A 22226-nucleotide genomic window follows, 5' to 3' on the forward strand; every position below is an offset into this window, starting at 1 on the left:
CAGGGATTTAGATTTCCTTATAATAGGCTTATAGTGAGTGGAGGTACTTGGATCATTTGCATTTACTAATTTGTCTTTTAAATTGATGGCTTATAATTATTTTGTGTTCCATATTGCATTAGTGAAAGACCTTTCTTAAAGTGTATTTGTCTGTTCCATTTTGCTAAGCATATATGTGTTGATACTGGAATGGACCACTGGTCTCAATATATAACTGTTCTCCCAACAGATTTGTTCTCGGATATTGTTGTGTCTGCACCTATGATTCTCCTAGACTCTAGTTCTAAAGTCATTGAAGCTTTTGATCAACTTTCTTACCTACCTATCAGCACAGTCCAGAGTCTGCTTAAAGCTGTACAGGTGAGAGAGAGAGTTAAAAATAAGCCTAGCAAAACGTACATTTAATTACAATATGTTTTGACTAGCAGTTACTGTTCAATTTATTTTGTCTTAATGATTATACAGTTACAGCTGTTGTTTTTATTGTTATTTTTATATTGCTATTCTTCACACCTCTTACAGTAACTATTTGACCGTTCATCTAATGAGTGAATAAAAGATAGCAGAAACAGTGCCCAACCAGTTGGTACTTTTTGTAAGACGGGTCATTCCAAGACAAATATTGTTTAAAGTGTTTGTTTTTTTTCCAGCCATTATTAAAGGTCAGCATGTCATTGAGAGATTCCCTTATTTTAGTTCTCAGAAAGGCAATGTTTTCCAGGTAATTATCCTTTTATTTTTGTGTTTTTATTTTTTTTAAAGCCTTAAGAAAATAATAATAATGCATTTGCATTCATATATATATATTTTTCAATTTGGATAAGTATTTGTGATGTTTATGTAATTAAGTAAAAATCCTGGGATTGTGCTTTTTTTTTTTTTATTCTCGGTTTTTCTGCAGTCAATTAGATGCAAGAAAGTCTGCAGTTGCTGGTTTCCTTCTATTGTTAAAGAATTTTAAAGTGCTTGGCAGTTTGGCCTCTAGTCAAGCTAGCCAGTCTGTTCCCTCAAGCCAGGTGAGGAGAATGCTTTTCTCTTACTTTGACATAATAAATTGTACTTTATGCATGCAATAAAAATGATTTTTTTCAATTGATATACAATCCAGGATTATAAATATAGTTAAAACGTTTAAGTTTCTTTCACTTGCTTGCATGCTGTGCACATACTTATACCCTTCTTCACTAACTGTTCGGACAGCTTTCATGATGTTACTCCAGCAGGAATGTTTTTGTGGAAAAAGACAAAGCTTCTGTGAAATAACACCATATTTTTTTCGCCATTCCAAAAAAAAAAAATCTTTCACAGTAACACATCTGTGTGTGTGTGTGTGTGTGTGTTTTTTTTAAGTAATTCAGGTATCTTTAATTTGAGGAAATAAGTATTGCACTATATTGCTTGTTACCTTAAAAAGTAATCTGACTACTTAACACACATTGCTTTTAACATATTAACATCAACACTTCATAAAATGTAAGTGAAATCATAATGTTTCACCAAAGTTTGAAGTTTATTTTAAGCAAATAAATACACATTATATGAATCAACAAAATTAAAAACAAGGGTGCAACAATATTGATATGATATCTTTTTGCAGAATTAACATTTCCTTTAAATGAGTTTTACCACAGAAAATGCAAATTATCTTTCAAGCATTGTTAGTATACATATATTTGTAATTTATTAAATTTGTATTGCTTTTTCCTCTACTCTTATTTACCAGCTGGCTCAGTAAGCCAAAATTTAATTTTGCCTGTTATTTAGCCAAAACACTATAACACTTAACTTTTAACTTGTGTTTTGTTACTCACAATATTAGCCCTTCACTAGTGCCATTTCTTTATTAGGTGGATATGATAAGATGTGCATAGCACTCACTGATCAATTCTTTCAGCTAGTTCTGGCTGTATGCTCCTATAAACTGAAGTACAGACCTACATACTTGGGAAATCTAAGTTTATTTTCCGTGCTGTAAGAAATAATGCTGCTGATGCAGATGAGTATTATGATATGGAAGTAAAACAATTTCTTTGAGTCTTTTTATAAAAAAAAAGCAAGGTTTTTAAGCTACAAGTCTGTTTTTGGTAATGTATGCCACAACAAAAATCAACAAGCAGACAAACAGTGGAATATGGTGAAAGTTATACCTGGATTATCGTAAATGGAAGCTAAAAACATTTTATGTAATATTGAACAAACTGCATATTTTAATCCTGTTACCATAACTAAGAGAAAAAAAAATCTGTGTTATGTTTTTTTTTTTTGGTTGTAGTTGATATCTAATTAATAACCTGAGTGTATACTAAGCCCTAAGCCAGGCACCTCATTCGTGCATAGTTCTAAAAAGATGAACCAAGATGACATTCCCAACAAATATAAAATTGAAATGGGATTTAAAACATAATAAAAAAATTAAATGTGTGCATTATATTCTTCAAGATATGAAAACATATGAAAGCAGTTCCTGTCAAAATGTTCATAAATTGTTGAAACAAATGATTGAAAAGGGGGAAAGAAGATGGTTCTGGGATTAAGTGTGATGAAATCTTTGCAATATAAGTGAAACTGAGATTTTACAAATCATTTGTACAGACTTTTAGATGGAAACTGATGAAAATGACTCTGTATAATTTTCATTATTTAGGAATTTAAAGTATTAGATAAGTATTATATTGTACTTACTGGGCATACACTGGTAAAGCAGGTTGACACAGATTGCTCAGACAGCTTAATAACAGCTCATTTGTGAGAAATGCATACTTCTGTAACCAAGCACTAAGTAACTTAATTTATCTCTGTCATGCATTTACTTTTATCAACTTAGATGCTTTATTATAGAGTTCTGAAATAATGGACACAACAATCTGTAACAGTAGCATGTTTCTGTTAAATAGTAAAAAATGAGTCAGATAAGTATTTGTGTTCCAGTGCTTGATCTGTAAAAGCAGTACCTTCATTTTTTTAAATTTTTTTTTTTTCTCACTATTTGTTGTGGCTTGAGAAACCTTTTTATGTTTTAGATCCAAGTAGACATCCATTCTCGTTACAATGCTTCTGCAAATGAAGCCTTCTGTCTCGAGATTCTGGGTAGTTTACGTCGATGCCTGTGCCAGCAGGCTGATGTCCGGCTCATGCTTTATGAGGTAGGCTGTTGTGTTCTCTTAATTTAAAGTACATTTTTCATAAAGTTACTAACAAACATTTTTTTTCTAAAATGGCTGACATGTGGGTTTGATCTTGGTTAACGGTAAAATTATTTCCACTGAAAACCCAGAAAAATTTCTGTGTTACTGATGACCGGTAATTTTAGATAGTTATGCATGAAGTTAATGTTTTATATTTTGATTTTTTTTATTTTCAGGGCTTTTATGATGTACTTCGCAAAAATTCTCAGTTGGCAAACTCGATCATACAGACTGTCCTTTCTCAGGTAAACTGAGTTTAACAAAAGTACATTTTGTGCTTCCCTCTTTTCTGCTCATTAAGATCTATAAATTGAACAGAAGTTTTAAACTCTTGTATGTTTAAAAATAAAACACTGTATTAAGTAGAGTTCCATTTATGCTATAAATGCAGCTTTTACCTTTGTTAATAGTACCACATTTGATTTACCTTTGTAAATTCATTTCACTTTTCTGTTGTACTTATTTTTGATGTTCAGTTAAGACGCTATTATGAACCTGAACAAGACCTTTTGCCACCTATTAAACTGGAAGGATGCATTGTTGCCCAAGGGGATCAGATATTATTGCATGAGCCTCTGGTAAAGTATATAAGCTTTTGTCTAGATATGTTCTGTTCTGGAATTAGCTATATTTTGGATATAAATATATATATATACTGTAACTAGCAGTTGATTAACACGCTCCGGACTTGTTCCCCCACCTTATGCTTAATGCCACTGGGATAGGATCCATGTCCTATGGCTGTGAACTGAATAACTGGATTAGAGAATGTATAGAATGAACATGATTTATAATATTGATCTGTTTTAATTCTGTCAAATTTTTTAGAAAAGGAATATGGAACATTTCAGAAAACTGACATGTAGCACTGCTATACAGTTCCAATGATGCATTACTTTGGTACATGTGTCTTGTTGACTATTCCAGATAAAAAATGTCCAGAGGAGAGGCAAAGTTTTTTCCATTATCAGTTAGCACTTTGATAAACTGTTGGTAATTTCTGGAAAAACATACAGAGGACAAGTTGGTAGTATAACTCTAGTAACATCTTTGAATTCAAAAAACATGGAAAGCTAGTGCTAACCACAAACCAGAAGCTCTTATTGATTGTTTCATACTTAGTTTATTGATTGCTCTGGTTTAAATGTGGTTTGCAGTTTTGGCATTAGTTTACCTAATTTTCCCTTTTGACAATTTTTTTAAACATGTATAGGATTTGTCAGTAACATAATATGCTTTTGTATGATAAAGTACATCTTTTTTTGCTACTTAAACTTCTTCCACCCTTCTATATAGAAAAGAGTACATTTTTTTTTTTAAATCAAACTCCTGTTGATGTCAAGAAAGATTTGGGAATCATCATAGAAACCTTAAAAAAAGTTAGCAAGTATCATTGTTAAACAAAAACAAATATGACTAGAAACCGCCATCCATCCATCCTCTTCTACTTATCCGAGATTGGGTGGCGAGGGCAGCAGCTTGAGCAGAGATGCCCAGACTTCCCTCTTCCTGGCCACTTCTACTAGCTCTTCCAGGGGGAATCCCGAGGCGTTGCCAGGCCAGCCGAGACCTTAGTCCCTCCAGCGTGTCCTGGGTCTTCCCTGTGGCCTCCTTCCAGTTAGACATGCCCGGAACACCTCACCAGGGAGGCGTCCAGGAGTCATCCTGATCAGATGCCCGAGCCACCTCATCTGACTCCTCTCGATGCGGAGGAGCAGTGGCTTTACTCTGAGCTCCTCCCGGATGACTGAGCTTCACACCCTACCTTTAAAGGAAAGCCCAGACATCCTGTGGAGGAAACTCATTTCAGCCGCTTGTATTCACAATCTCGTTCTTTCAGTCACTACCCACAACTCATGACCCAAGGTGAGGGTAGGAACGTAGATCGACCGGTAAATTGAGAACTTTGCCTTACAGCTCAGCTCCTTGAGGACAACATAATCTGCAAAAAGCAGTGACCCAATCCCGAGCCCACCAAACTGGACCCCCTCAACGTCCTGGCTGTGCCTAGAAATTCTGTCCATAAAAGTTATGAACAGAATTGGAGACAAAGGGCAGCCCTGGCGGTGTCCAACTCTCACTGGAAACGGGTTCGACTTACTGCCGACTATGCGGATCAAGCTCTGACACCGGTTGTACAGGGACCGAACAGCCCTTATCAGGGGGTCTGGAACCCCATACTCACGGAGCACCCCCCAGAGGATTCCCCGAGGAAGACGGTTGAACACCTTTTCCAAGTCCACAAAACACATGTAGACTGGTTGGGCAAACTCTCATGCACCCTCCAGGACCTTGCCAAGGGGGTAGAGCTGGTCCACTGTTCCGCGACTAGGACAAAAACCACACTGTTCCTCCTGAATCCGAGGTTCGACTACATGACTGACCCTCCTCTCCAGGACCCCTGAATAGACTTTTCCAGGGAGGCTTAAGAGTTTGATCCCTCTGTAGTTGGAACACACCCTCCGGTCCCCCTTCTTAAAGAGGGGGACCACCACCCCGGTCTGTTGTGCACACATTTCACGGAAAATAAATTATTAGTGGCTTGTTATTTTGGTGTTGTTTGTTGTTTGCTTAAACTAATCAGAATCATTAAATCTGTAACTAGATGCTTTGGAAATTTCATTCACACTAATAAAAACCAAAAAAGAACAAATGTTGTGACTAAAATACCATGTTCATTAACTTAATACCATTTAGTTTGCAGTTGCTGGCATTTACACACCTTTAAAAACCACACAAGGGTCTGGTTAGAATCATTGTAAGAGCTCCTTTTTAGGTAAAATTCTGTGTCATTTCTCGTGCACATGTTTGTTATGAGCATTACATCTGTCCAGACTAACAGGCCACAGCGTTGAAAACATTTTATTCTGACTAGCTCAGTGCGAAAGCCACCAAAAGTGACTTAAAATTCATTACCTCCATTACAGATTATATAGTTAAATGTGATCGCTTACAACAACAACAACAACAACATTTATTTATATAGCACATTTTCATACAAACAGTAGCTCAAAGTGCTTTACATATTAAAGAATAGAAAAATGAAAGACATAATTATAAAACAAAATAAATCAACATTAACATCGAATAAGAGTAAGGTTCAATGGCCAGGGGGGACAGAAAAACAAAAAAACTCCAGACAGCTGGAGAAAAAATAAAATCTGTAGGGATTCCAGACCATGAGACCGCCCAGTCCCCTCTGGGCAATGCTTGTCCTTTGTTTCAGACATGTGCATATTTGATTAATAAATTAATTCTCTTAGAATAAGTGTGTGCTTCACCTTGCAGTGTATTTGTGTCCAATCCAGAGTTGATTCTTGCCTTGCACTCAAAGCTGCTAGTATTATTTACAACACAGGCTGTCTGTAACCACATAATTGAATTAGCATTATGAAAAATTGTATTTTACTTTTTTTTTTTTTTTAATATAAATAGTTCTTGCCTAAATTACTTTTACAGGCTCACCTCCTCAGCTGTGCAGTGCACTGCTTACTTTGGCAAAAGGAGCATAGCTGTCTTGTAAGAGATCGTGGTGATGAAGATGAGGAAGATGATGAGGAAGATGATGCAGGCTTACATGAAGAACTTGAAGCTATTCTTGAATCTCTTACACGGCGCATGATCAAAAGTGAACTGGAAGATTTTGAACTGGTTAGTGTTGTTTTTTTGACAATTTAGGTTTAGACAAATTACATGCTCTAGATGTATTTTATCCAGACAAATTCCTTGCAAACAACACATTACTTAGTCCATTTCTCCTTTTCTTATCAAATATTCAAAACACTGTAACACGGACCCCATGTATAACGCTGTACGTAGAATTCACACTAAAACATGGCTTACGGACAAAAGTGAAAATGTGTAATAGCACAAAAAAATTTCAGATGCACAAAATCGTGCACAAGCCAACTTCCACACACTTCAGCTCCATAAATCCCGGTCTGTGTGAAAATTAACGCATGTGCAGGCACCTGCCGCCCCACCCTGACTCCTCCTAGAATTACGCCCCTATGAATATATAAATCAATATAAATATCACCTTCCCAGTTAAGTGTTTAGTTAAAAGATAATGGCAAAAGCACGTGAAAAAAGAGAATTTTGGCGAATGCAAAGTGGAGGCAAGCAAAAAATGTACTATTTGTTGGCTTAAACAGTGGTATAAAAAACAAAAGAAAGTTGATTGAGTGATAAAGGGTGGCTGAGAAACTCGGAAGATCAAATTCAGAAAGTGGCCACAGTGGTCAACAAGTGGTCAGATATTAAAGTCAATGTGAAAAGGCGAGTCATAGCCCAATGCCTGAGTGTCATACGAAAGCATATTAGGGCACAGAGAAAAGAAAAAAAAGTTAAAAATGTCGACTTTAATCTCGAAATTTCCACTTTAACCTCTTAGTTTATTTTGTCATTAACGTAGAATGTTGTAAACTTCTCAGTTGTAGACAGGAGTGCACAGGCACTGATTTCTACACAGAATACATTATATTCATGATATTACATTACTCTGAATATTTTAGAATGCTAAGATGTATACTTGATATCATTTTCATGATGAAATGCATTAAAGCATGTTTTAAACATGGGGGCACGGTGGCACAGTGGTAGTGATGAGCTGGCACCCTCTCCAGGGATTGTTCCTGTCTCCTGCAAGATGCTTGTTGGGATGTGTGCGACTCCCGATGAAATAATTTATTGCAGCATTACTGTGTCTGTCAAATGTACCAACCCCCAATTCCTGTCCTACCATTTTCTTTCTCCACATAACCAGTCACCATACAATAAGCTCTGTAATAAATGTCAAACCAGCTTTAAGCTTAGAATAGCGATTCTTCAAAACTTTTAAGGAACATTGAAAAATCTTGATAATACAGTGGTACCTCGGTATACGTCTGCTTTGGAATAAGTCCAACTTGGTATTCGTCCTGTTTAGAGGCGAAATATTTTGCTTGGAATACGACTCGTGTGCTAGAACAACACGTGTGGTATAGCGAGCGCGCGCCTTCAAAAAAAAAGGGCCAAGTTTTAACCTGTACAGTAATCCCTCGCTGTATCTTGCTTCGACTTTCGCAGCTTCACTCTATCGTGGATTTTATATGAAAGCATAACTAAATATATAACGCGGATTTTTCGCTGTTCGCGGGTTCTGTGGACAGTGTGTCTTTTTGCTTCCTGTACATGCTTCCTCAGTTGGTTTGCGCAGTTGATTTCATACAAGGGACGCTATTGGCGGATGACTGAGAAGCTAACCAATCAGAGCACGCAGTTAAGTTCCTGAATGCTGAATAACCAGGAAGTCTCGTCTCGCTCATTCAGCAGCAACGTGTTTCGCTGTGTAAAGAGTTAACTTTTGTGCTCTTTTGTGTTTATCTTTGTGCATAGTCAAGCCCTTCTTTATGGCTCCAAAACGATCTGCTACTGCTTCAGGGGCCGTGCCCAAGTGCAAACGGAAGATGTTAATGATTGCCGAAAAGGTAAACGTTTTGGATTTGTTGAAGGCTACGATTCTTTTTATTTAAAAAGTAGGAAAGGAATATAAGATCGACTTAGAAGCCAGTCATCATCATCTGTAAATACTCGCTCTCTTCTATTGAATTGAATCAAATTCTTTTATTGTCGTTGTATGTTACAATGAGATTCAATATGCACATCCTCCACAAACGTATTTTCCTATAGAATGATAAAATAACAATACCATAAACCATGAAAAATGTACAATAGAGAAAACAATATGAAATACAATATACATGTACAGATAGTGAAAATGGTTCATGAAGTGGCTCAGATTGTGCACTATTACAGTTGTAGTGCAAGTTTACAGTGAGGTAATTGTAAGTACAAAGAGTTCTACCAGGAGCACTTGACAGACTGATTTAGTGTGTTTTAAAGCTGTTGGGATGAAACTGTTTCTCTTCCTTGAGGTCTGTGCAGGAAAGACTCAAGTGTTTGCCAGATGGGAGAAGTTCAAATAGACTGTGCACATGGCTGACTGGAATCCATGCAAATTGTGGTATCTTTCCTGAGGCAGTGTGTGCTATAAATATTTTCCAGAGCCAGAAACTGTATCCTGATAATCCTCTGCGCTCTTGACACAACCCACCAAAGAGCTTTCCCATCAGCTGCTGTGCAGCTGTGATACCACACACATACAATAAATTAGAATACTCAGAGTAGTGCACTGAGAGTAACAATGCTAAAACAGTTATGGTTTTTGAAACACCTTGGCCATTCTGTGCACCATTATATTGTTACAAGTTGATTACAATCAGGTGCCTTAAATTTATAAACGATATGCGGTTAATTTCAGTGTATTTTATAAAGCCTGTGTCATGGATGTAATTCTAAAAAGAAGGGGAAACCACACAGGAACAGTAGCACTGATTTTACAGTATGCTGGGTGCCGGCAGTTTGTAAAACCGAGCAGAAGCATACATACACATTTGGGATGGCTGCCATGAGAATGTGCATGGCTTTATGCCAAGTTTAGTTTTTATTCATCTCGATGTGAGCATGGAAATGGGCATACACACCATTTATACATGAGGCCCCAGATCTGTCATCTAGTGAGGTATCCTCAAGACAAGCTACTACCACATTAAGTCCTTTCTCTCAACTGAGCACATTCACTTTTGTATTGAACCTCTGCTCATATATATAATTTTCATGTTGGTTCATACCAGTTTTAGTGTAGGCTTTATACTCATCTAACAAGTAGCACTGCAATACATCACTTTATTCTTTGTTTCTCCTTTTCCCATTTGGGAGTATGTTGGTACAGACTGGACCTTGAATGACCATTTGTTACTGTTTGTTTTTGTTTTACCCTTGGTTGATATTGTTCTTCATAAGGACTTTCTCTTATTGCTTAGCTCAACTTCTCTGGCCTCATACAGTGGTTGTTTTGACTTTCTTCTTGATCACTTAGATACTGGTATTGTTATCCAAACCAAATTTAGTCTTCAGAGTTCCCAATGTGGTTTTCTGCTGTAGGACAAAGTGGGCATTGCCCATTCTGCTAGGCTTTCATGGCACACCTAGCCTGTTGAGAAAGCAGATTTAACAGGGATGTGGGCATCCAGCTGCACAAAACCTCCCACTTGCATTCCAAACTAAGTGACTGAATTCCAGCTTGTACCAGGAACTGCTTAGAATTCATCTTATAAGAAAGGTTTAAATCAATTACACAGACCTCTCTCCAGAGGCCCCTCTGCAGACATCTTGAGCCATAAAATGTGAAATGGACTCAAGCAAGGACAAAGGCCTACAATTCAAGTGATGATGACTAAAATGGACAGAAGAACCCATCTATTAAAAGACACTGATTTTGTAACTAGAAGTGATTTTAATCCAATCAGAAGGTTCAACCTTCCTTTAAAACCACATGCACCACATCTCTCAAAGTAAGTGAGATGAAATTCTCTTCTCTTTGTGAACCTGAAGCTGTGATCCAGTCTATCATGCCAAGGCTATGAGCCAATAGTCTGATGAGGCTGAGAAGCCATTACTTCAAGAAGGGTTCTGTAGCCTCTAAACTCTTGGTCCAGAATGAGTAATGCCTTTTCCCTATGAAGAGGGAAAAGATCGCAAGAGGCAAGCTGAGGAAGCAAAAGCACAGCACTGACAAGGGCACACTCCAACTCATGAAATATCTCACACTTGAACAACACCACACAACATCGGACAGCATCCATAAAGATGTGGCATTATAAAAATATTTATGTGTAAATAACCAGTAAACGGCTAGCCTGTATATTATTTGTTTGTCTCTGTCCAGTCTTGTATATCAAAAAAATAAATAAATAAAATAATGTATATATATATAGTGGAAGGTAGCCCAGACACCAATGTTTTACCACCTCACACGCCTTTATTGTACATTACTACTATTATTTACATTGTCCAATACCACACAACCCAGTGTTCCCACACCAATCACTCTTAGTCCAGGCCTTCCTCAATAATGCCTCTTCTCCTGACCGCCTCCACTCCTCTCCTTCAGGCTTCGTCCTCTTCCACCCGACTCCAGTTATCGAATGGAGGGAGGCGGCCCCTTTTATATCCACCCGGACGTGCTCCAGGTGCTTCCTGATGAACTTCTGCCGGCACTCCCGGGTGTGGTGGAAGTACCGACTGTGCACCCAGAAGCACTCTGGGTGTCCCTGGTCTTCTTCCCTCCAGCATTACCGTGTGTTGCGGAAGTGCTGAAAACCAGGGCTCTCCATGCATTTGGGTGCCCCCTGGCAGTGACCACGGGCCCCTATACGGTTAAGCTTCCATGCTTCTTTCCTGTGGTCACCATAGCCACCAGGGTGGTCGCCCCCTCATGGTCCGGAGGAGGCGTAATAACCTCCTCCAGTACTTCCAGGCATCCCGGCTGGGTACCAGCCCCAGTTGCTCAGCACAATATATATGAGCCTTCCAAAACTGTACAGTATTTAAGTCTTGAAAAATACTAGGCATGCTAACTTTCCGAGATCTTTATGTTGATTATATGTTTGTGCCTTTTGATCAACTGTGTTTTAAATTTGGAATTCCTTCCACACTCATTTTTCTATTTCCAAGTTAGGCACTTTGTAAAAAAGAAAATGTGCCTAACTTTCCTAATCCACCACCAATGCTCATACTTGAAATTGTTTTAATTATTAAGGCGGTGAATATTGGCAGCCTTTCCACAGTTTATCAAATGTTGTCATAGTGCTCAATGCTAGACCACCTTTGGCAATATTAAGCAAGATCTCTCCATTAATATCTCTAACAAGGAGTGCTAGTCAATAATTCACATCATTTATTCTTCAATTTCTGCAAACCATGCTATAATTCAGCTGTAAACCTAATCCCCTACACACCTACCTGAAATATATCAGAGACTGGACCCTAATTGTGAACATTGCAAGTAACTCCTTACTAGGGCATGTGCTTTGGTATATCCGCACAAGCCTATTCTCCATCTTCTTTTCCAATTTAAAAAAAAATGATGATGATAGGACCCTAGTGTTTTACTTACACAGTGTTTTTCTTCCCACCTTCTCATGGCTGACATTATTGTAATTTGATGTGTCTAGTTTTCATAATAACTCATTTAATGTAGTTTTCTAAAACATGTTCTTTCAAAGCTTCTCTTCAGTTGTGTCTAGTTAAGGTTTGTGCCTGATGCTGTTGGGGTAGGCTTCACGTCCGACAACCCTGAGTGTGGATTTGAGCAATGGATGGATTGATAAAAACAACAAATAAAACATTGCATATTAATTGTAATTTCTGTTCCTTGCACAGGACAAATCCGCTGATTTTTCCATGTCCTCCGGTGTTGGAGTGAAGAATAATATTTATGCAGTTCTTGTAATGGGAGTATATGAGGTGCTTATAGAGTACAACTTCAGATGCTCCAATTATAGGTAATTTAAAGTTTGTGACATATGAGTGTTAAATTTTTATTTTCACAAATGATTATGAAATTATTTTGTTTACAATGAGGTTTTATTATTATGTATTCATTCTTATATTGTTCCTGTACTGTAAGAACCTAACCAATATTTTTTTTATTTCTTTAACCTACTATAGTAAGAATAATTTTGAAGATGTCATTCGACTTTTCAACTGCTATCATAAACTTACAGAAATTCTCAAAGAAAAGTTGGGTAAAAGTAAAACTTCTAATAAATCACCTCGGAGTCTTTTGTCTTTTGGCTTTGTATCAACTTTGCTAAAAGCACTTTTCAGGTAATAGCAGTTCCCTTGTGAGTGCTCACTATGTAAATATTTGAAATGAGAGAAAAATAGCTTTTTTCATGGCACTTTTTATTTTTTGACATTGGACACCTGGAATTCTTAAAATTTTTAAATCTTTATAGTTGCTGTTGGGTAAAAGGAAATAATGGGTGTGTAAGCATTGTGTTTTTTATTTAAGTGCTGAAAAAAACGAAAGTAATTAATAAAGAAAATTAAAGGCAGTAATGTTTAATTCACTATTTTTAATGTCTTATCTTTATTTACTGTTGATATTTTGACATATTTTATCTTTTTGTATTGTGCTGAACAGAGATAACACACAGAGTCGTGAAGAAAGCCTGTCTGTCCTTCGCTCTAATAACGACTTTATGCGTTATGCCGTGGGTGTAGCTTTGCAGAAGATCCAGCAGCTAGAGGAGAGTGGACAGGTGGATGGGCCAGAGTGTCAAAACCTTGAAAAATGTTTCAAAGACTTGTGTAAACTAACCAGGTGAGCTCACAGTTCCTCATGTTGTGAATGGAAGTATTACAAGCATTTGGGAGTTGACTGTTTAACATTAAGCTGTATTAGTATATTTTCATGAACTTAAGAGACTGTTTTGGATTTTGGAGGTGTAAATAAATAAATAAATAAATTGTGTCTTAAATTTTTATGGTGTCAAAAAAAAACTATATCAGAAGCACTTATAGGTCCTGTTATATTAGCAGTTAAGTTGTTGGGACCACCTGCCCAACTTAACATGTTTTGTGAAGGCAGGTTAACCTCATTGTTGCTGCAGTAATCTTACTGTGTTGGCCTCTTAAGATTTTCATAACATCAAGAAGTTACCCAACTATCATTTAAGTAAATTAGTATTGGCATTCATAAATATCAAAAAGGAATGCAGGGCTTAAACTTTAATGTGCGCTAGACATGGGAATTCCTACAGCGTAAGAATAAGAGGGGGGATGGTTTAATATTGAGGGGATTTCGGTGTGTGGTTTATATAGAATGATATAATTATAGACTACCTGATGTATCCTATCATGTGCACATTCTAAACAGAATCTCTGATATTTTGTCTCTTGTAATTGAAAAATACTTTATAAACATAACTAAAAGTAAAAATCCATGCATTGTTATAGCTATATGGTTGAATTTGATAATTCCAAGGTAGTTCAGTATATTTTCATTTAAACAAGCTCTTTAAAGCTATTTCTTTTCACAATATATGTGTATGTATATATATATATATATATATATATATATATATATATATATATATATATATATATATATATATATATATATATATATATATATATATATATATATATATATATATATGTGTGTGTGTATATATATATATATATATATATATATATATATATATATATATATATATATATATATACATATATATATATATGTGTGTATATATGTGTGTGTGTGTATACATATATATATATATATGTATGTATGTTTTTGCTACATTCATTAAATTGTATGTGTTATACTCATAAACATTAGTTTGCCTTTGTAAGAGTTTTGCATATTCAGCAATGAATAATTCTGTTTTGGCCGTTCTGCTAACTGTGTGTTACTGTTAACACAGTACATGTCATATTAATAGGGGCATGTGCCTTGTACTTTGAATCACGAAAAACAATAAATTAATGTAATTTTAGTATTAACAAATGGAAAGGCTCATGTCATTGCTGGTATTAACAAGTCAAGTGGACACTTGGTTGGAAACTTGCCTCCATTACTATTTGCTACAACTGTTGTTAGCATTGCCACTATGCAGTTTCCCATGCTCCTATACAATATGTATAACGGTTTGCTTGTGAGGGTGTGAGAAAATGAATGGATGTTTTAATGAACATCGATGGACATGTTCATTGCAATCATAGAATGAATGTAAAGCCTCTGTTCCTTTATCTGGACTGTGTAGGAAATTGTATTAAAAAGTTATTAATCACTACATCTTTTCAACTCCTCTTACAACTTTGTGAGACTACATCTGATTTGTCACATTGTTGTACTCTCAACATGAATCCATTTCTGACTTTAACTCCATCATGAGAGAAAAGTAGCAATATTAAAGGCCTATGTGTTTGGCTTTTTCTTCCTGAAATTGTTCTGCCCATTTTTCTTTTTGACAGGGTTATTTATTTAAACCGGTTGTGAATCTATTTTCCAGGTCTCTTACCAAGCAAGTCATTTCTGTAGTTTTCAAACGATGCACATGAGAAACTGTTTTAGTTTTGTGTTCAGGGTGGATATGTATCAATTTATTGTGTAAATGCAACTTTTCAAATTTCATTGCATATAATGTGCTAGCATTTTTTCTCAACTCCACATTCTGTAAACACCTCTAATTTCACTGGAGAGTAATGGACAACACTTCAACCACTAGGGATAATCCATGTTTCAGTTAATAAGCTTTAAAAGGATATTTAAGGAAACTTTTTTTGCAGAAATAAATTATGGTTTTCCAAGAAATGATAAATGTACTAGCTAGTAAACAACTAATATCTTATGAAAAAATTCTGACCCTCAGAGGCATGATTCTTAAAGAGATTTAGATTGTAGCACTGGATGGAGAAGTCCGGGAAATGAAAATGTAATAAATATTTTATGTGGCAGTAATTTCAGATTTAAATATGGACTTCTTTTTCTGTAATACCTAAATTAAATGTAAATCTTTCATTTAGTGGCATCTTTAATGGAAGTACAGTAGAAACTAGAAATGTGTTTTTATAGTCTTATCATCTACACAGTATAAAACTTTCTTATGAGCCGAATGTGTACATTTTTACAGAGTCTTGTTGTGGAGATACTCTGCAGTTCCATCCACAGTAGAGGAAATAGGGAAGAAGGATAAAGGAAAGACCATTTCGATTCTGTGCCTGGAGGCCTTATTGAGAAGTTTTAGCACTGTGCAATCTCGCTATTCGAACAAGATGGATCAGTTTCTTTGTACTATAGGTAAGGAGTAAAAAAACAATGTTCTGTAATCTTTTACATGTCTTTATTAATATATATTACATAATATTTATATCTTAAAGTACATCCTATGGTTAGGTTAGGTAGACTTTTATTATCCTAGTTGGCAACAGCTGAGTGCAAAACATTTGAAATTATTACACTGATACAAGAAAAATGTGGAAATGGAAAACATTGTTACAATCAGTACACATCTCCATAAGATTTGTACAGATAAGAATAATAAACTCAAACAAAATGCTGCAATCATTCAAAATCCTACAAGATCTCCACGACTATTATGTCAAAATAAAGGTAGTTGGTCTTTTCTGTATTTTGTGGGAGAAAGCAAAGTCGTATTTTGTATTAAAGGACCTTGAATTAGTATCTTAATAAAAAAAAATGTGTCCAGTGTTCCACAGAAACATTTGCTGATCTCTAATGCAAAAGGCAAAGAAGTTAATTTTTGCATTCTTAATACAGTGTTCTGGGCAGGTTAAGTGTGAGACGGCCGTTTATGTTACTAATTTTCACCTCAACATTCCTCTAACACCCTACATCAGGGTTTCTCAACCTTTACGTATTTGCGACCCGAGTTTTCATAACAGTTTTAATTGCACCCCCTTAACGTTTTTTTGAAAGGAGCCCACTAAAACCAATTTCTTTTTTAATTAATGATATATCATAGATGCATATTTCATTATACCTACTTAACTTTTATCGACATTTATCTAACTATATTTATTTTTCTAGTATCAGAATTAGTTTAAGTTAATTTGTTTTGATTTCAATAGATGTTTTTTTCATATTTTTGATTCTTGTTTTCTTTTTTTCACATCTTCGCGCCCCCCTTTTTGTTACTTCAGCACCACAGTTTGAGAACCACTGCCCTGCATTTTATACTGTATCTGGCAGGTTCTTCCTGGACACAAAATAACTCCAGGCAATACATTGTTATCTGTAATTTTTTATGTCTTAGAGCTGCCAACTTAAACCTCCAGGTTTTCCAAGTTTCATTCCAACCATCATACCACCATAGCTTACTTGAGATAGTTGCACTTTTAAAAGGTAACTCTATACAGACCAGCGATGACTGCTAGTGTGTATCTAAATGTTACTTGTCATAATTTAGGGTCTCTTCTAGAGTTATGTCTTTCCTTTTTACTGATATTGCCCAGACAAGTGACCCTATAAAGTGAGTTATTAAAATGCATGGTCTGTAAATTTTATTTTTCTATCTGTATTTAGGTCCATCAGAAACCGAGGAAGGGGGAAAAGATTTAAATGCAACAGAAAAAACAGCATTTTATATTCGCCAGTTTCAGGTATGAGAAGATGCAATTACTAGGAATATTTTCAGGGGTTAATTTAACAGTGAAAGGTTACATTCTTTTATCCTTTGTCAATTTTTATGCGCCTAGGGAAAATAACCTAATTAACCTAACAGGCTATCGTATAGCTTTATGAAACACATTTTATTTATTCTAAGGATTATTAATGGAGCACCCACATTAAGAACTGACACTAATTAATTATATATACATTTTTAAAATAAATATAGAGGCAAAGATCTTTGATATGGTTTGCATATTTGTAACAAGTAATCCACAGAGGGATAAAATGAATCCTGCATCTTAAAAGGCGTGAGATAGGAGGCGCCACAGACCTCAAAAATCAATCAGCTCTAACCTTATCTCGCGTCCTACTTGTTACACCCTTCCTTATCACATTGGTGTAGTGGAAAGTACACGGTGCATTCCTCACCAAATCAGCATCAAAATAGCCCATAAACCTGTAAATATGCTGTGGACTGTTCTTTTTACTTCCAAAAGCAAGAAATCTGCATCAGAGGCATGGAATGCATTGTACAGTATACCATGCAGCGTGTGCCCAGCTGTATATGTGGGGACAAACGTCTAAAACACTCTCAACATGCATATGAACATTGCAATGCTGTCAGAAGGAAGAACCCACAATCTCTGATATACACACATAATATTTCAACCGGACACGGTGCAAGTAAAATTCAGGGCTAATACTAAAATGTCAGAGGGCTAATACTAAAATGTCAGAGGGCAGGCTGAATCATGGCTCTCAAATGAAAACACCATTAACAGACATTGGGACATGAACCTAGAATGTGCAGGCTTAAAAAGAAGGACACCTAAATAGTAAAAGACTTTGTGACCAATATCCTCCGCTCCACACCCCCACCTCCTCATTTCCTATATATTGCCTTTGATTCCTGTATGTCCAGTGAATTTCCTTTCATGATGAAAAATTAGGAATAAACAATTTTAAGATTCATTTTCTCCGTTTGTGGATTACTAGCTACATACAGTATGTGCAAATATATATTTTCACAAGAACGAGGCATAAACAGATAAAGGTTTGAGGCAGCCACCCGTATAATATGGTATCCTGGCTGCAAAGTCGTTTTTATCAAATACACAGCACTAAATTGCATCCAACTGAGTCCAGAACAAGACTGAGGGAAAAGGGAAAAGGGCAGGCTTTTAAAGGGGAAGACAGGAAGTGAGGTCATAAGGATCGGGCATGTTTTCTTCATTCATTGGATCGAGCCTGGACGTGACGTCAGAGGGGCCGGAGCTGGTAAGGTCTACTTCCATTGGCTCTGTTCCGGAAGTGATGTCAAGACAGCCAGGTGGAATCTCCCGGGAATGGTCTACAGGAAAGGGAGAAAAAGAGTCCGTGCACTCTGCCACATCCCAGCATGCCTCAGAACTGCCTTCACTCAAGCCCTTTAGCTGCCTCCCATGCGCACGTGTGTGACAATATACTTACAATATGTTGCATCCTTTTAACATACTATATACTATATATACACATGGATACTTACTTTCAATTATTTTAGTAAATTAAAGAGATCAAATCTTACATGGTATTGAATGATTTTACTTTTTAATTCAATTTCAAAAAAATTAAACATCCTTTGCTGAAATAAGTTACTACAACCCTTATATTAATCAAATGATATGCCATCATTTTGTTCCTAACACATTACCTAGTCCATATCAGTAGAGATATCAGGCATGATTTTTTTTCCCATTGAGATCTGATGTGTTTTCAAAGTGTTCCTTTAATTTTTGAGTAATGTATATACCAAACAAGGTGGTCAAAGTTATAATTATTTTACTGCAATTCAGTATGTCCTAGTATGTTGTTGTCCACAAATCAAAAACTGCCAGTGCATATAAGTGTCTACTACCTGGTGTAAGGCACAGTGATGAGATTATGGTTTATGGCTATGGGAGTTTTTTTTAAGGGCCAGGTAATGATAGTTGTTTTTGAGTCAAGTGTGAATTCCACAATATATCAGAAAGTTACAGTGTAGATAGAATACGAGTCCATCTGTTAAACAGTTGAAACTTAGATGAAAATGGATCTTGTAACAGCTCAATAATCCAAAGCACTTAAGGACATTCAGAAAAGTGTGGATCTAAAAGAAGCAATGAAATCTACAGAAATTGCTAATTCAAAGTCCAAAATCAAAGTCTGGGGAAATTCTGTGTGGGCACATGAAGCATGAAACTGTAAGAAAGACATCACACATAGCACTATTGAAGCAGTTCTGTATAGAAGAATAGGCAAAGACCTTTCCCAGTCAGGGGTACAGATACTACATTCCCTGCAGGAAATTTCATTTGTTTGTGTTTTTTGTAACGTGCTCTATTTTAGTATTGTTTGTTAGATAAAGTTGCTTTCATCTATTGTAACAGTTTTTTTTTCAAGATAACAGCACTTCAGGTGCTTTACTTACTCCTAACATTACGTTACATTGACTTGTATTAAGGTAATTGTGTGTGTGTGTGTGTGTGATATTTTTTTCCCCCTCACTCCAAACAACAGAGATCTTTAGTAAACCAGCTTAATGGAGGAGAAGACGACTTCAACAGTAAAGAAGCACAGTTGCTGGTGAATATCCTAACCTTATTGTCCCGGCAGTTGGAGCCTTCCTCCTCTCAGGTATGCCAATAGCTATGCCCGCCTTTAGATTGAAGACAAATTGGAAATTAGTATATTGGCAGAATGTTGTTTTTTTTAGTGGAGATGATTATGTTATGAAAAGCTATTGATATCAATTTTTAATAGTGTTTGTACCTAAGAATCTGCCACCCACTTTGTGGGCAAATGAGTAGTCTGCTCTTCTTATATGTTAATATTAATTGCATCTTTTGAAATGCAGAATAGAAATACAGTACGATTGCATTCACAATATAATTTAAAACTAATTTAAGAAAGGCAAACCTTTAAATATATCGATTGTGACCTTCAAGCGTAAGTGACTTAACAAGTAACATGTCAGTGTTTATTATTGGCTCTTAAATTTGAATGCATGCTGTTAAGTTTAAGCTAGGGGATGAAATTTAAAAAATATATCTCCCTACAGTATTTTTGTGATTTCAGTTGATTATTTTCTGTTCTACATTACTTATTCCATCATGAAAAAAATCAAATGAAAGGATACAGTGCATTTAAAGCTGATGTGTTACAAAATGTCTTGTCGTGGTGTAGGCCTACATCAGATTTGGCAACCAACAGTTGCTGATCTTGTCGCTGGACAATTTCAGTTTAAGTGACTGAAAATTGCTGGCCATGTCACATTAACAATCAAGGGCCTCTCTTTTGTGACATCCATATAATGTGCTTCATGATGGAGCTGGTGCTGTATGAAAGGTTAACAGTGGCGAGGTTAGCCATAGTCTCTGCCCCTTTTTCTCTTTTTCAATTCTGTCTTGGTACGTAAAACACTGGACATCAGACAGACAAGCTTCTCTTCTGTTTGTGACGTCTGAAACACTCGTGTTCTTTATTCTTAATTTACAGTGCATCGGGAAAGTATTCACAGCGCATCACTTTTTCCACATTTTGTTATGTTACAGCCTTATTCCAAAATGGAATTAATTCATTTTTTTCCTCAGAATTTTACACACAACACCCCATAATGACAATGTGAAAAAAGTTTAGGCCTACTTGAGATTTTTGCAGATTTATTAAAAATCCCCTGATCATCCTTGAGATGTTTCTGCAGCTTAATTGGAGTCCACCTGTGGTAAATTCAGTTGATTGGACATGATTTGGAAAGGCACACACCTCTCTATAGAAGGTCCCACAGTTGACAGTTCATGTCAAAGCACAAACCAAGCATGAAGTCAAAGGAATTGTCTGTAGTCCTCCGAGACAGGATTGTCTCGAGGCACAAATCTGGGGAAGGTTACAGAAAAAATTTCTGCTGCTGTGAAGGTCCCAATGAGCACAGTGGCCTCCATCATCCATAAGTGGAAGAAGTTTGAAACCACCAGGACTCTTTCTAGAGCTGGCCGGCCATCTAAACTGAGCGATTGGGGGAGAAGGGCCTTAGTCAGGGAGGTGACCAAGACCCCGATGGTCTATCTGTCAGAGCTCCAGAGGTCCTCTGTGGAGAGAGGAGAACCTTCCAGAAGAATAACCATCTCTGCAGCAATCCACCAATCAGGCCTGTATGGTAGAGTGGCCAGACGGAAGCCACTCCTTAGTAAAAGGCACATGGCAGCCCGCCTGGAGTTTGCCAAAAGGCACCTGAAGGACTCTCAGATCATGAGAAACAAAATTCTCTGGTCTGATGAGACAAAGATTGAAGTCTTTGGTGTGAATGCCAAGCGTCACGTTTGGAGTAAACCAGGCACTGCTCATCACCAGGCCAATACCATCTGTACAGTGAAGCATGGCGGTGGCAGCATCATGCTGTGGAGAGGTTTTTCAGTGGCAGGAACTGGGAGACTAGTCAGGATAAAGGGAAAGATGACTGCAGCAATGTACAGAGACATCCTGGATGAAAACCTGCTCCAGAGCACTCTTGACCTCAGACTGGGGCAACGGTTTATCTTTCAGCAGGACAACGACCCTAAGCACACAGCCAAGATATCAAAGGAGTGGCTTCAGGACAACTCTGTGAATGTCCTTGAGTGGCCCAGCCAGAGCCCAGACTTGAATCCGACTGAACATCTCTGGAGAGATCTTAAAATGGCTGCGTACCGACGCTTCCCATCCAACCTGATGGAGCTTGAGGGGTGCTGCAAAGAGGAATGGGCGAAACTGGCCAAGCTTGTGGCATCATATTCAAAAAGACTTGAGGCTGTAATTGCTGCCAAAGTTGCATCGACAAAGTATTGAGCAAAGGCTGTGAATACTTCTGTACATGTGATTTCTCAGTTTTTTTATTTTTAATAAATTTGCAAAAAACCTCAAGTAAACTTTTTTCACGTTGTCATTATGGGGTGCTGTGTGTAGAATTCGGAAGGGAAAAATGAATTTAATTTAATTCTTTTTGGAATAAGGCTGTAACATAACAA

The 22226-nt window shown here is 36.7% G+C and overlaps 1 protein-coding gene across 2 annotated transcripts in view; it reads left to right on the forward strand.

Annotated features, from left to right (window-relative positions):
- Positions 1-22226, forward strand: part of fanci (FA complementation group I) — a 62538-nt gene that overhangs the window by 22471 nt on the left and 17841 nt on the right. For both annotated transcript variants that reach the window (XM_039773021.1, XM_039773020.1), the window contains exons 15-27: positions 230-360; positions 651-721; positions 902-1016; positions 3021-3143; positions 3362-3430; positions 3662-3763; positions 6645-6836; positions 12450-12571; positions 12738-12896; positions 13216-13395; positions 15710-15876; positions 17122-17198; positions 19744-19860. In XM_039773021.1, the coding sequence (XP_039628955.1) occupies positions 230-360; positions 651-721; positions 902-1016; positions 3021-3143; positions 3362-3430; positions 3662-3763; positions 6645-6836; positions 12450-12571; positions 12738-12896; positions 13216-13395; positions 15710-15876; positions 17122-17198; positions 19744-19860 (1625 nt within the window). The remainder of the gene's footprint in view (positions 1-229; positions 361-650; positions 722-901; positions 1017-3020; positions 3144-3361; positions 3431-3661; positions 3764-6644; positions 6837-12449; positions 12572-12737; positions 12897-13215; positions 13396-15709; positions 15877-17121; positions 17199-19743; positions 19861-22226) is intronic.

Source organism: Polypterus senegalus, chromosome 12, assembly GCF_016835505.1.
Source record: "Polypterus senegalus isolate Bchr_013 chromosome 12, ASM1683550v1, whole genome shotgun sequence".
NCBI classification, from domain to species: Eukaryota; Metazoa; Chordata; class Cladistia; order Polypteriformes; family Polypteridae; genus Polypterus; species Polypterus senegalus.